Source organism: Saimiri boliviensis, chromosome 12 (genome assembly GCF_048565385.1).
Source record: "Saimiri boliviensis isolate mSaiBol1 chromosome 12, mSaiBol1.pri, whole genome shotgun sequence".
In the NCBI taxonomy this organism is placed as follows: domain Eukaryota; kingdom Metazoa; phylum Chordata; class Mammalia; order Primates; family Cebidae; genus Saimiri; species Saimiri boliviensis.
In genome coordinates this window covers 18,773,223-18,786,572 of record NC_133460.1, presented here as the reverse complement: position 1 = coordinate 18,786,572, position 13,350 = coordinate 18,773,223, and the positions used below count along the sequence as shown (strand labels likewise).

General features: G+C 45.5%; 1 protein-coding gene across 1 annotated transcript in view; it reads right to left on the bottom strand.

Moving 5' to 3' along the window:
• Positions 1-13,350, bottom strand: part of DNAH3 (dynein axonemal heavy chain 3) — a 213,900-nt gene that overhangs the window by 21,190 nt on the left and 179,360 nt on the right. Inside the window, exons 56-59 of the mRNA XM_074381954.1 lie at positions 11,354-11,598; positions 9,027-9,143; positions 5,673-5,827; positions 1,243-1,410 (exon numbers count right to left, since the gene is read on the bottom strand). Of these exons, the coding sequence (XP_074238055.1) occupies positions 1,243-1,410; positions 5,673-5,827; positions 9,027-9,143; positions 11,354-11,598 (685 nt within the window). The remainder of the gene's footprint in view (positions 1-1,242; positions 1,411-5,672; positions 5,828-9,026; positions 9,144-11,353; positions 11,599-13,350) is intronic.

Genomic DNA, 13,350 nt, shown 5'->3' with positions numbered 1-13,350 from the left:
CAGGTGAGAAAAAAAAAAAAAGAAGATGGGGGTCTTACTCTGTTGCCCAGGCTGGAGTGCAGTGGCGTCATCTCAGCTCACTGCAGCCTCTATAGCCCAGGCTCAAACGATCCTCCCACCTCAGCTTCCTGAGTAGCTAGGACTACAGGTGCATGCCACCCAACCCAGCTAATTTTTTTTTTTTTTTTAAATAGATGGGATTTTGCCATGTTGCTCAGGCTGGTCTCAAACTCCTTGGCTAAAGCAATCCGCCCTCCTCGGCCTCCCAAAGTGCTGGGATTACAGGTGTGAGCCACCATGCCTAGCCCTTGGCTAACTTTAAAATAATTTTTTGTTTGTAGAGATGCAGTCTCCCTATGTTGCCCAGGCTGGCCTCGAACTCCTGGCCTCAAGTGATCCTCCTGCTTCAGCCTTCCAAAGTGCTGGGACTACAGGTGTAATCCAGTGCATTTGCCCTCTTTTCAAGTTCTGACTGTCTTTCTCTTTTCATTCCTCTCAAAAAGAAAGTTTCAAGTCGGTGCTAATTCTTTGACACTCACGTATCTTTCTAATAAGAAGCCAGCAAAGCCTCAGCTCAGGAGCTTTGCCCAGCAACATCATCCAGGAAGAACTTAACAGCTGTTCAGGCCCAGCATGGTGGCTCACGCCTGTAATCCCAGCACTTTGGAAGGCTAACGTGAGCAGATTGCTTGAGCCAAGGAGTTTGAGACGATCCTGGACAATATGCTGAAATCCAATCTCTACAAAAAATACAAAAATTAGCCAGGCGTGGTAGTGCGCGCCTGTAATCCCAGCTACTTTGGAGGCTGAGGCAGGAGAATTGCTTGAGACTCGGAGGTGGAGGTTGCAGTGAGCCAAGATCACGCCACTGCACTCCAGACTGGTTGACAGAGCCAGACCGTGTCTCAAAAAACAAACAAACAAAACCCAAAACACACCAACTGTTCAGCTTTCATTTTATTTTTGTGCCTATCATGACTTTATGGAAATGATATTGAGTTTCCATTTATGGTTCTGATGTGCAGTCTTTTCCATTTTAAACAAAATAGAGTTAGTTAAAAAAATTATGTAGAAAAAAAGCAAAAGCAAAAGAAAAAAAAAACCCAAAAGAAAAACCCATTATGTAAATAGGCTGCTAGGACCCCACTCTCTGCCTTCTTGGTCATCCTACAACCCTGTGTGCCTACTAGATGGAGAACTGCCTGAGAAATGGGATTAAGTCCCTTTCCCCAGCCCAGTTACCTGAGGGGACTTGCCACTCCCTCCTGACTGTCTAGGGAGGGTCAGCAGGACCCCATCTAACAGCTGGTTGGTTTCCTGGTTGTCTTTGGTGATGTCTGCGTTCTCATGGAGGCCAAACACTTCCGGGTGGGCTGTGATGGGGAGGCTCCTGAGATATTCGATATAGGACTGGAAGAGAAATCTTCAGTTGACATAAACAAGGGACCCCAGAATCCCACAGATGATTCCAGGCTTAGCAGAACCAAACAAGAACAGGAATCACACTGTATGTAGCACAGGTCACACACACACACACACACACACACACAGAGCCTGGGTGAACACATCCCTGCCTCTCCCTCATACAGTTTTCTAGGGAGTGGGCATAAAAGCAGATGGGGCCGAATTATCTCTCAGCCCACCCTGGCTGCCCCTCTACTCCCCCAGTGGGCCCAGTTTGGGACCCAGACAGAACTGAGTTTGGATCATAGCTCTATCCCAAACTGTCAAGAGGCATTCAAACCAGAGTGGCCGGGCGCGGTGGCTCAAGCCTGTAATCCCAGCACTTTGGGAGGCCAAGGCGGGTGGATCACGAGGTCGAGAGTTCGAGACCATCCTGGTCGACATGGTGAAACCCCTTCTCTACTAAAAATACAAAAAATCAGCTGGGCATGGTGGCGTGTGCCTGTAATCCCAGCTACTCAGGAGGCTGAGGCAGGAGAATTGCCTGAACCCAGGAGGCGGAGGTTGCGGTGAGCCGAGATCGCGCCATTGCACTCCAGCCTGGGTAACAAGAGCGAAACTCCGTCTCAAAAAAAAAAAACCAGAGTGACTCCATCTTGTATAGGAGCTGGGTAAAATAAGGCTGAGACCTACTGGGCTGCATTCTTAGGAGGTTAAGGCATTCTAAGACACAAGATGAGATAAGAGGTCAGCAGAAGATATAGGTCACAAAGACCCTGCTGATAAAACAGTTTGTGGTAAAAAAGCCAGTCAAATATCCCCAAAACTAAGATGGCCATGAAAGTGACCTCTAGTTGTCTTCACTGCTCATTACACACTAATTATAATGCATTAGCAGGTAAGAGACACTCCCACCAGCAATATGGCAGTTTACAGATGCCTTGGCAACAGGAAGTTGCCCTATATGGTCTAGAAAGGGGAGGAACTGTCACTTCTGGGAATTGCCCACCCCCTTCCCAGAAAACTCATTAATAATCCACCCTTGTATATAATCAAGAAATAGCTACAAGTATAATCAGTTGAGCAGCAACCCAGGCCATTGCTCTATGAAGTAGCCATTCTTTTTTTTTGTTTTGTTTTGTTTTGTTTTTTTAGATGGAGTTTCACTCTTGTCACCCAGGCTGGAATGCAGTGGTGCGATCTTGGCTCACTGCAACCTCCACCTCCTGGGTTCAAGCGATTCTCCTGCCTCAACTTCCTGAGTAGCTGGGATTACAGGTGCATGCCACCATACCTGGCTAATTTTGTATTTTTAGTAGAGATGGAGTTTCTCCATGTTGGTCAGGCTGGTCTCAAACTCCCGACCTCAGGTGATCCACCCATCTCGGCCTCCCAAAGTGTTGGGATTACAGGTGTGAGCCACCACAGCCAGCCGAAGTAGCTAGTCTTTATTTCTTTACTTTCTTAATAAACTTGCTTCCATTTTACTCTGTCAACTCGCCCTGAATTCTTTCTTGTGCAAGGTCCAAGAACCGTCTCTTTGGGTCTGGATCTGGTAACAAAACTATGTACCCTTGACCCTGTCATCTGAAACCTCAGTTTCCTTATCTGTAAATGGAAAGACAAGTGTAGCTATGATGTGTAAACCAAAAGTAAAATCCTAAAGCCCTCCAACCATCTGAATGGACTTCCTCCTCCCGGTGAAGAGGGAGACTGAGGCATCTCAGATCAACTTCCCTTTTTCCTTTTCATTCCTAAGACTGTAAACTGAAATGCTTCTCATTCCTAAGATCGTAAACTCCCCCTTTTCATATGTAATTCCTGAGACTGTAAACTGAAACCCCTTTTCATATGTAATTCTAAGACTGTATACTTCCCTTTTCCTAAGACTGTAAACTGAGACCCTTTTCATATGTTAAGCTATGAACCTAAGATTCTTCCACATGTAACATCTAAAGTGTAAGCCTATATAAAGAAGGAACCTTCTTTTGTTAGGGGAGCTTAGATATTAGGCAAATATGCCACCTGGCTCCCTGCGAATAAACTCCTTCCAATAAACTCCTTCCTCCAGTATTCGGTGTCCGAGAGAGCTGTTTCCCCGTGGCCGCTCCTGCAACACCGGGACACTCTAAAATTTAACCTGAAAGACTGGTTCAGGACATAATGGGAAGTGGGGATTAGACATGCCTCATTATGCCCCACAAGCGTTAACATCAACAAGGACCTTAAGTCTGATAAGAAACATTTACAATCTAGACTCTGAAGCCTGCTACCTGGAAGTTTCATCTGCATGGTACAACTTGGGTCTCCACAATCGATTTTTTTTTTTTTTCCGTGATGGAGTCTCGATCTATTGCCCAGGCTGGAGTACAGTGGTGCAGTCTTGGCTCACTGCAAACTCCGCCTCCCAGGTTCAAGAAATTCTCCTGCCTCAGCCTCCTGAGTAGCTGGGATTACAGGTGCCTGCCACCACACCTGGCTAATTTTTGCATTTTTAGTAGAAACGGGTTTTCACCGTGTTGGTCAGGCTGGTTTTGAACTCCTGATCTCAAGATCTGCCCGCCTTGGACTCCCAAAGTGCTAGGATTACAGGCTTGAGCCACCTCGCCTGGCCAACAACCTCTTACCATAACCCAGGCATTCCTTTCTATTGATAATAACTCTTTAACCAATTGCTAATCAGAAAATGTTTAAATCTACCTGTAACTTGCAAGTCTCCACTTTGAGTTGTCCTGCCTTTCTGGACTGAACCAATGGATATCTTAAATGTATTTGATTGATGCCTCATGTATGAAATGTATAAAATCAACTGTGCCCCAACCACCTGAGGCACATGTTCTCACAATCTCCTGAGGGCTGTGTCATGGGCCATGGTCACTCATATTTGGCTCAGAATAAATCTCTTCAAATATTTTACAGAGTTTGATTCTTTTCATAGACAGAAGGAATCAGGCATTGGCATGTGACAGGTTATGGTGTTCCCCCACCTGCCTTTCTGATTATGAGTCCTTTTTTTTTTTTTTTTTTTGAGACAGAGTCTCACTCTGTTGCCCAGGCTGGAATGCAGTGGTGCAATCTCCATTCACTGCAACTTCTGCCTCCTGGGCTCAAGTGATCTTCCCACCTCAGCCTCCTGAATAGTTGGGATTACAAGTGCACACCATCACACCGGCTAATTTTTATATTTTTAGTAGAGATGGAATTTCACCACATTGGCCAGGCTGGTCTCAAACTCCTGACCCAAGCCATCTATCAGCCTCAGCTTCCCAAAGTGCTGGGATTACAGGCATGAGCCACTGCACCTGGCCTGATTGTGAGTCTTAAGACACCCCCCTGAGAGAAATGGTCTTTCTCTATACTCAGAGGACATCATGCAGCTTCCATAAAAACCCAAGAGGTATAACTCAATCAAGACAGTTGCAGGTGGGCAAAACAAACAAACCCCAAGAGGACAGGGTGTGGGGAGCTTCTGGATAGCTGACCACGTGGAGGTTCCTGAAGGGTGTTACACCCAGGGAGGGCATGGAAGCTCCCACTCCTTCCACACCATACTTTACCCTATTTATCTCTTCATCTGTATCTTTTGTGATGTTCTGGGTTTTTTTAATCTGTTTGTTTGGTTTTTTTTTGAGATAGAGTTTCATTCTTGTTGCATTTCACAAGTAGCTGGGATTACAGGCAGGTGCCACCACACCTAGCTAATTTTTATATTTTTAGTAGAGACAGCCTTTCACATATTGGTCAGGCTGGTCTCGAACTTGAGCTCAAGTGATCCACCTGCCTCAGCCTCTCAAAGTGTTGGGATTATAGGCCTGAGCCAACATGCCCAACCTGCAAGCTCTTTTCTATCCATCAGATTTATTGTTTTCATCTTCCTTTTCTCATTCCCTGTCCAGTTTTTCTGTTCCTGCCTTTTGCCACCTTCTGAATCTTTGTCTTCAGGTAGCAATGTCCGTCTTGGTCACTAGCAATGTCCATCTTGGTCACTAGCAATGTCCATCTTGGTCACTACCAAAGCTCCATCTTAATAATCCTTCTCTTTCCCTCCTCCACCCAGATGGATCCTGTATTTTGAAATACTTTGTCAACCACATACCAAGCCCTCATAACGAGTAGCTATGTCTCTCTTCCAGACTGTTGGGAATATTGGGAATAGCTTATGCACCCAATTCAGGAACCCCGAGGTGGCCCATGGGCTCGTTGGCTACACCGCAGCCCTGTAGCCATATAGAGACAACAGAGGTGGGCCTCCTCTGCCCGCCCCTTACCTGGTAGGAGCCATGAGGAGGGATGTAGTAAGTATCTCCAGGAGCCAGGTAGTAATGGTCCTCTTCAATTTCCTTACAGTAGAAAGTGGACAGAAGTGACAGCAGGAGACGTCGGTCTTTGTCATCAGTCACTCTGCCTCCGTAATTACATTCCCCTGGGGACAACCAACAGAAGGAGAGGTTGAGCCCAGGGAAGGTCATCGTGAGCTTGGTTGTTATGTAAAACAGGGTATTCTTCCTGCCAAAGATCTCTGCTAGGACACAGTGCTAAGGACAGGAAGCCGGGAAATGCTGGGCAGAATATGGCGGGTCCCCTGCAAGGACCCCGCCCTCAAGCTGAAAAGCCTGAAACCGCAGCCCAAAGTGAGAACTTACGTCAGTTTTTCCACTTGAATGCTGCCTTTGCCAAAACCATCCGTGATCTTCCCTCTCCCCCCACCATCCCATGCCCATCAAAACCCCAGGTTCGGCCAGCAGAGAGAGAAGCAACTGGACATCAGAGAGAAGCAGCTTGACTTCAGGAGATTACCTGCCTGCTCCATCCCCTTTTCAGCTCCCTTTCCCTCTAAGAGTCATTTTCATCGGCAATAAAAGTTTACCATATTCAATTCGTTTGTGCAACCTCATTCCTCTTGGACACCACAGAAGAGCTCGGGTGCCCTGAGTGCAGGTGCAAAAGGCTGTCACACTGACTTGCCACTGGGCAGTTAACACTTAAGTTGTCTGTGGACAGCAGAGCTAAAAGAGTATTGTAACTTTCCTCTGGATGACAGAGGGAGACCCTGTCTCAAAAAAAAAAAGAAAAGAAAAGAAAAGACATTAAGAGAGAGAGATCACATTCATACAACTTATATTATAGTATATTGAATTTGCTCTATTTTATAACTGATGTTGGTAATCTCTCACTGCGTCTAATTTATAAATTAAACTTTATCATAGGTATGTATGTATAGGATAAAACATAGTATATATAGGGTTTGGTAAAATCCACAGTTTCAGGCATCCACTGGGGGTCTTGGAATATATCCCTGATGGATAAAGGGGGACTAGTATATATGTTGAGATGGTGGCAGTAATAGTGGGTGGAGCCTTTGCTAACTGTGCCCCTGATAGAAAATTACAATGAGCAAAGACCCTTGCCAATTCATGCTGGCAATGTAAAGTGGGCAAGAAATGGATCTCGGATGTCTTTTATACCCTTGAGGTTTGAGGATTGTTTGTTATCTCAGCCTAACTAGCCTATCCTGACTGGTACAGTTGGAAAGTGACTACTCTCAAGCTGGCTGGCTTATTACCGGCAGGTAGTTGGTTTCTGACTTGCAAGCAGTTCTGTACACAGACCATATCCCAGGACAATCATGCACTCATTCTATGGTCTGAAGAGGAACCCTGGGAGATGCTTCTGTGTGGCCTGGAACTGTGAGAATATGGCTCACTTCTATTTATTATTATTATTTTTTTTTTAGAGATGGGGTCTCAATGTTTTGCCCAGGCTGGTCTCAAACCCCTGGATACAAGTAATCCTTCAGCTTTAGCCTCCTGAGTAGCTGGGACTACAGGTGCAAGCCACTGTGTCTACCTCCAGGCACACCTTCTTTGGAGACATTCTTACAATGTATCCACTGTTCTTTCACTGAGATCCACTGTATTTGTGCTGTGTGTGCCATTTGGGGCTTTGTTTTAGGGAACACTATACTGAGTTAAGATCAGTGTGACCTTCTGGCATTGAACTTAATCACTCTAAAGCTCAGTCTCTCAACCTTGACACTCCTTTTTTGAGATGGAGTTTTGCTCTTTTTGCTCAGGCTGGAATGCAATGGGATGATCTCGGTTCACTGCAACATCTGCCTCCTGGGTTCAAGCGATTCTCCTGCCTCAGCCTCCCCAGTAGCTGGGATTACAGGCACCTGCCACCACGCCCGGCTAATTTTCATATTTTTAGTAGAGATTTTCTCCATGTTGGTCAGTCTCGTCTTGAAATCCCAACCTCAGGTAATCTGCCCGTCTATGCCTCCCAAAGTGCTGGGATTACAGGCATGAGCCACTGTGAACTTGGCACTCTTAACATGTTGAACTGGATAGTTTTGTGTTGTAGCGACCACCCCATACACCACAGAATGTTCAGCAGCATCGCTAGCCTCCACTACTATAACTGCCAGTAGCACACACTATGACAACCAAAAGCATCTCCAGACTTTGCCGAATAGCCCCCGGGGGCCAAAATCACCCACAGTTGAGAACCACTCCTTTAAGCTGCTGTCTTCCCAGCTGTAAAATGGGGTTACTAACATGGAGCTCATAAGATTTAACGTGAAGACTCAATGCATTAATTGCGTGTATACAAGTGCCTACCATGGAGCTGAAGAGGGAATTGTGTGTGATCTTAATGTCCCAGTTCTTTAATTAAGCTGCATTTTGACCTTCGGCCATGATATTCCATTCATTTAGCACATGTCTATTTTTATCCCTATCTCTGGGACTACATGGCAAATTCCTTGAAGTTAGTGGTCATGTTTCTTTGGTTGTGTGTGTGTGGTTTTTTTTTTTTTTTTTTTTTTTTTTCGAGACAGAGTTTTGCTCTTGTTACCCAGGCTGGAGTGCAATGGCGCGATCTCGGCTCACCGCAACCTCCGCCTCCTGGGTTCAGGCAATTGTCCTGCCTCAGCCTCCTGAGTAGCTGGGATTACAGGCACACGCCACCATGCCCAGCTAATTTTTTGTATTTTTAGTAGACACGGGGTTTCACCATGTTGACCAGGATGGTCTCCATCTCTTGACCTTGTGATCCACCCGCATCGGCCTCCCAAAGTGCTGGGATTACAGGCTTGAGCCACCGCGCCCAGCCCCGTGTGTGTGTGTTTTAAGAGATAGGGTCTTGCTCTTTCATCCAGGCTGGAGTGCAGGTGTGATCATAGCTCACTGCCGCCTTAACCTCCTGGGCTCTTCCTCCTGTCTCAGCCTCCTGAGGAGTGGCTGGGACTACAGGCGCCCACCACCACGCCTGGCTAATTTTTGTATTTTTAGTAGAGATGGGGTTTCAACATGTTGGTCAGACTGTTGTGGCCTCCCAAAATGCTGGGATTACAGGCGTGAGCCACTGCACCGAGCTGGCCTGTATCATTTTTAAAAATTGTTCTACTTTTGAATACCATGAGTCACTCAAAGGTAAAGATTCTATCTTAATTTTCTTTTTGTTTCCTTGCAATGTCTAGCATGATGACAAGCATTAGTAAGAGCTCGATGTTTATGGAGCGAGGGAGGGAGTAAATAAGTGAATGGAAATGGAAGCAGAGCAGGAGGAGGGTGGAACATGATACTGGAGGTTTACAGTGGAAAAACTCCTCCCGTAAATACCTGTCAGGTAGGTCAGAGCTTCGAAGGGCACCTCCTTGTAGTCATTGAGAAACATCTGGATCTGCCACATACTAATCCTGAGGTCAGATTCGTTGAATTCATAGGGAATATTCCACCCTGCATGCAGGAGAGCAGAAAGAGGCTTCAGTGCTGAGAGCTCTTAATTTCCATTCAGAGACTGAGCTGGGGGAGTTAAGCATCATTATGTATCAAGAGCCTCTTTCAGGCCCATGAATATCAAGCAACGGAGCCAACTATTAGCCTGGACATTTACCGCCAACGTGGGAGCCATTCTGCCTGAGAAAACATCCATTCTAAAATCAATTTCCTTACGTACCTCCCCATTTGTTAAGGAAGATGTTAACATCCTGAGATTTGTGGAATGAGAATTATTCAGCCTGGCAGGAATACAGCGGTAATGCATGGAGCTCCAAAAATAATACTGAGGCATGGCTAGACAGCAGGAGCTATGACTGGGCAACAGAGCCACGTTGGTTCTGAGAATTCCCTTCCTGGAGCTCATGGGAAAACTGAATGGCCAGCCTTAAAGAAATGACTGCCTGTATTTCCAAGGGTATAATGATAAATGCCCACTGAGGGGCCAAACAAGTGACATACATGTGTAAACCAGGAATGGTGCAGGATACAAGAGTATGGGGAAACTTGTGCTCAATAGAGATGTTTTTATTTGTTTATTTGTTTGTCTGCTTTTTTGAGACAGAGTCTTGCTCTGTCCCCCAAGCTGGAGTGCAGTGGCGTGATCCTGGCTCACTGCTTTGCCTCCTGGGTTCAAGTGATTCTCCTGCCCCAGCCTCCCAAGTAGCTAGGATTACAGGCACATGCCACCAGGCCCCGCTAGTTTATGTATTTTTAGTAGAGACAGGGATTTGCCATGTTGGCCAGGCTGGTCTCGAACTCCTGACCTCAAGTGATCCACCTGCCTCAGCCTTCCAAAGTGCTGGAATTACAGATGTGAGCCACCGTGCCAGGTCTCAGTAGAGAAGTTTAATTTCCTTCCAAACACTCACTTTCAAATTAGAAATATAACAAAATAATAAAATTCATGTGCCAGTAAACGAAGCATGACTGGCTGGCAGGTGGTTGCAAGCCAAACAGTTGCATGGCTTTTTTTTTTTTTTTTTGAGACAGAATCTTGTTCTGTTGCCTAGTCTGGAGTGGTATGATCTCGGTTTACTGCAGCCTCAAACGATCCTCCCAGCTCAGCCTCCCAAGTAGTTGGGACTATAGGCACAAGCTACCATGTCAGGCTAATTTATTTATCTATATTAATTAATTTTTTTTGAGACAGCATCTCATTTTGTCATCCAGTTTGGAGTGCAGTGGCACAATCTCAGCTCACTGCAGCCTCGACCTCCTCACCTCAAGCAATCCTCCCACCTCAGCCTCCCAAAGTACTGAGATTACAGGCTTCAACCATTGTGCTCAGCATGACTGGTTTAGTTCACTTAGCGTAATGTTCTCAGGTTCATCCATGTTGTAGTGCATGTCAGAATTTTCTTCCTCTTTAAGGTTGATTAATATTCAGGAGTTCTAGACCAGCTTGGTCTGGAACATGGTGAAACCCTGTCTCTACTAAAAATATAAAAATTAGCTGAGTGTAGTGACACACTTGTAGTTCCAGCTACTTGGGAGGCTGAGGTGGTAGGATCACTTGAATCTGAGAGGTGGAGGTTGCAATGAGCCACGATCACACCACTGCACTCTATCCTGGGTTATAGAGTGAGACCCTGTCTCAAAAAAAAAAAAAAATTCCATTCTATGAATATGCAACATTTTGCTTATACATTAATCTACCTGTAGACCTTTTTTTTTTTTTTTTTTTGAGACAAGGTCTTGCTCTGTTGCCCAGGCTGGAGTGCAGTGGTGTGATCTTGGCTTACTACAAACTCCACCTGCTGGGTTGAAGTGATTCTCATGCCTCAGCCTCCCAAATAGTTGGGATTATAGACAGGCACCACCGTGCCCGGCTAATTTTTGTGTTTTCAGTAGAGATGGGGTTTTACCATGTTACCCAGGCTGGTCTCGAACTCCTGGCCTCAAGATATCTGCCTGCCTTGGCCTCTTAAGTGCTGGGATTAAAGGCACAAGCCACCAAGTCCAGCCAGGTTGCCAGATTTAGCAAATAAAAATACAGTGAAAGTTTGATCTTAAGTAATAAATCTTTTAGTATAAGTATGTCCCAAATATTGCATGGAAATTACTTATACAGTATTTTACTGGCAACCCTGTCTGAGCACAAGCTTAAACACACACCTGGAAACACACTTGCATCTGTCTGACATCCTTTCCCACAGGTCATTGCCTACCTAGGGGGCCGAAGTTTCTCCTCTCTTGAACAATGGCATGGAAGAAGCAAAGCCCAAACAACAGCTTTTGCCACATCACTGCCTTTGCACAGCTTTGGAAGAACACAGGATCTGAGATGGGGTCATTGAGGTAGGAGCGCAAAAGGTTGGCCCGGAGCCCTTTGGGGGGCTCATTGGTCATTTTGATTCCATTCTGGAGAATGCTGACCGGAAACTTCTCTGTTGGATAGCTGGTTAGCCAGAGTCTGGAAGAACAACAGACCCAACGTTTTAGAGCAATGTCTTAAGTTATAGTGAAAAACAATAACAAAAAATAATAGCTATGATTTACTAAATGCTACCAGAGCCAAAATCATGCTGAGCATTTAATATATGTCCTTTTATTTCCCTTAAGGTTCACAGCCACCCAATGAAGAGGGATTTATTTACTACTCTCATTTACCAGTGAGGAAACGGAGGCATGGCAAGGTCAGGCGGGTTTCTCAAGGACACATCACTTGGCAGTAGTTGAACCAAGATGTGGACTCAGGGTTCTCTGACTCCAAAGCTTGTATTCTCTTTTTTTTTTTTTAAATATAGAGATGGAGTCCCACTAGGTTGCCCAGGCTCCTGGGCTCAAGTGATCCTCCCACCTCACCGTCCCAAAGTGCTGGGATTACGGGTGTGAGTCCCTGTGCCTGGCCCGAAAGCTGCTTTCTCCCTACAACCAGAGTTGAATAGTTGCAAGGGACAATATGACCACAAACCCTAAAATATCCACTATTGGCCCTTTACAGAAAAAGTGTGCTGATGCCTGTCATATAGGAAATGACATTTGAAATGGGCCTTGAAAAATAGAGAGAAGTTCTTTTTTTAAAATGCTAGTTTATCTATGCTCACAAAAAAGGGAAACACGTAACAGTATTTAGAAGAAACTAGAACTGGCAATTTTACCACCTATAGGTTAACATCTTGGCAATATGGCATCCAAGACTCTTTTTTTTTTTCATTTTTATTGTTTTTAATTTATTCTTATTTTTTTCAGGCAGGGTCTCATGCTGTCACCCAGGCCGGAGTGCAGTGGCGCGATCACTGCTCACTGCAGCCTTGACTTCTTGGCGCGATCACTGCTCACTGCAGCCCCACTTCAGCGTCCCACATTGCTGGGACTACAAATGTGTGCCACCATGCACAGCTAATTTTTTCTATTTTTCGTAGAGGTGGGGTTTTGCCATGTTCCCCAAGCTGGCCTTGAACTCCTGGGTTCAAGCGATCCACCTGTCTCAGCCTCTCAAAATGCTGAGATTACAGGCGTGACCCACCACACTGGCCATGTTTTTTTTTTAGATAAATAACATTTTAAAAAAATGAGACTTGCTTACATTGAATCTACCTTTCCAGCTGCATCTCCTATTATCTTCTCCAACAACTTCTCACGACATATACCAGAATCGTAAGATAACTTCTCAGTATTTCCTTAATACTTCTCTTTTCTTTCCCAAATGCTGTCTCTTCTGCCTAGGATAGCCTTGCTGGCCATCTCCTATTCCTTTTTCAAAACCCCAGGCCTCCAGGACTTCCCCAACCTTCCCATCCCTTTTCTGTATTTCATGGGTCTTGTTCAAATAGTGAGTACGTAGGTATGACATGGTATCAACATTATTCATCTATGGGCTGCCTTCTGCTAGACAGAAGAGGCTCTTTTATTTCCTTTTTCTTTTCTTCCTTTTTTGAGAGGGAGTCTCACTCTGTCATGTAGGCTGGAGTGCAGTGGTACAATCTTGGCTCACTACAACCTCTGCCTCCTGGGTTCAAGCAGCTTTTCCATCTCAGTCTCCCGAGTAACTAAGATTACAGGCATGCGCCACTATGCCCAGCTAATTTTTATATTTTTAGTAGAGACAGCATTTTGCCATGTTGGCCAGGCTGGTCTCGAACACCTGACCTCAGGTGATCCACCCACCTCCACCTCCCAAAGTGCTGGGATTACAGGCATGAGCCACCCTGCCAGGCCTAGA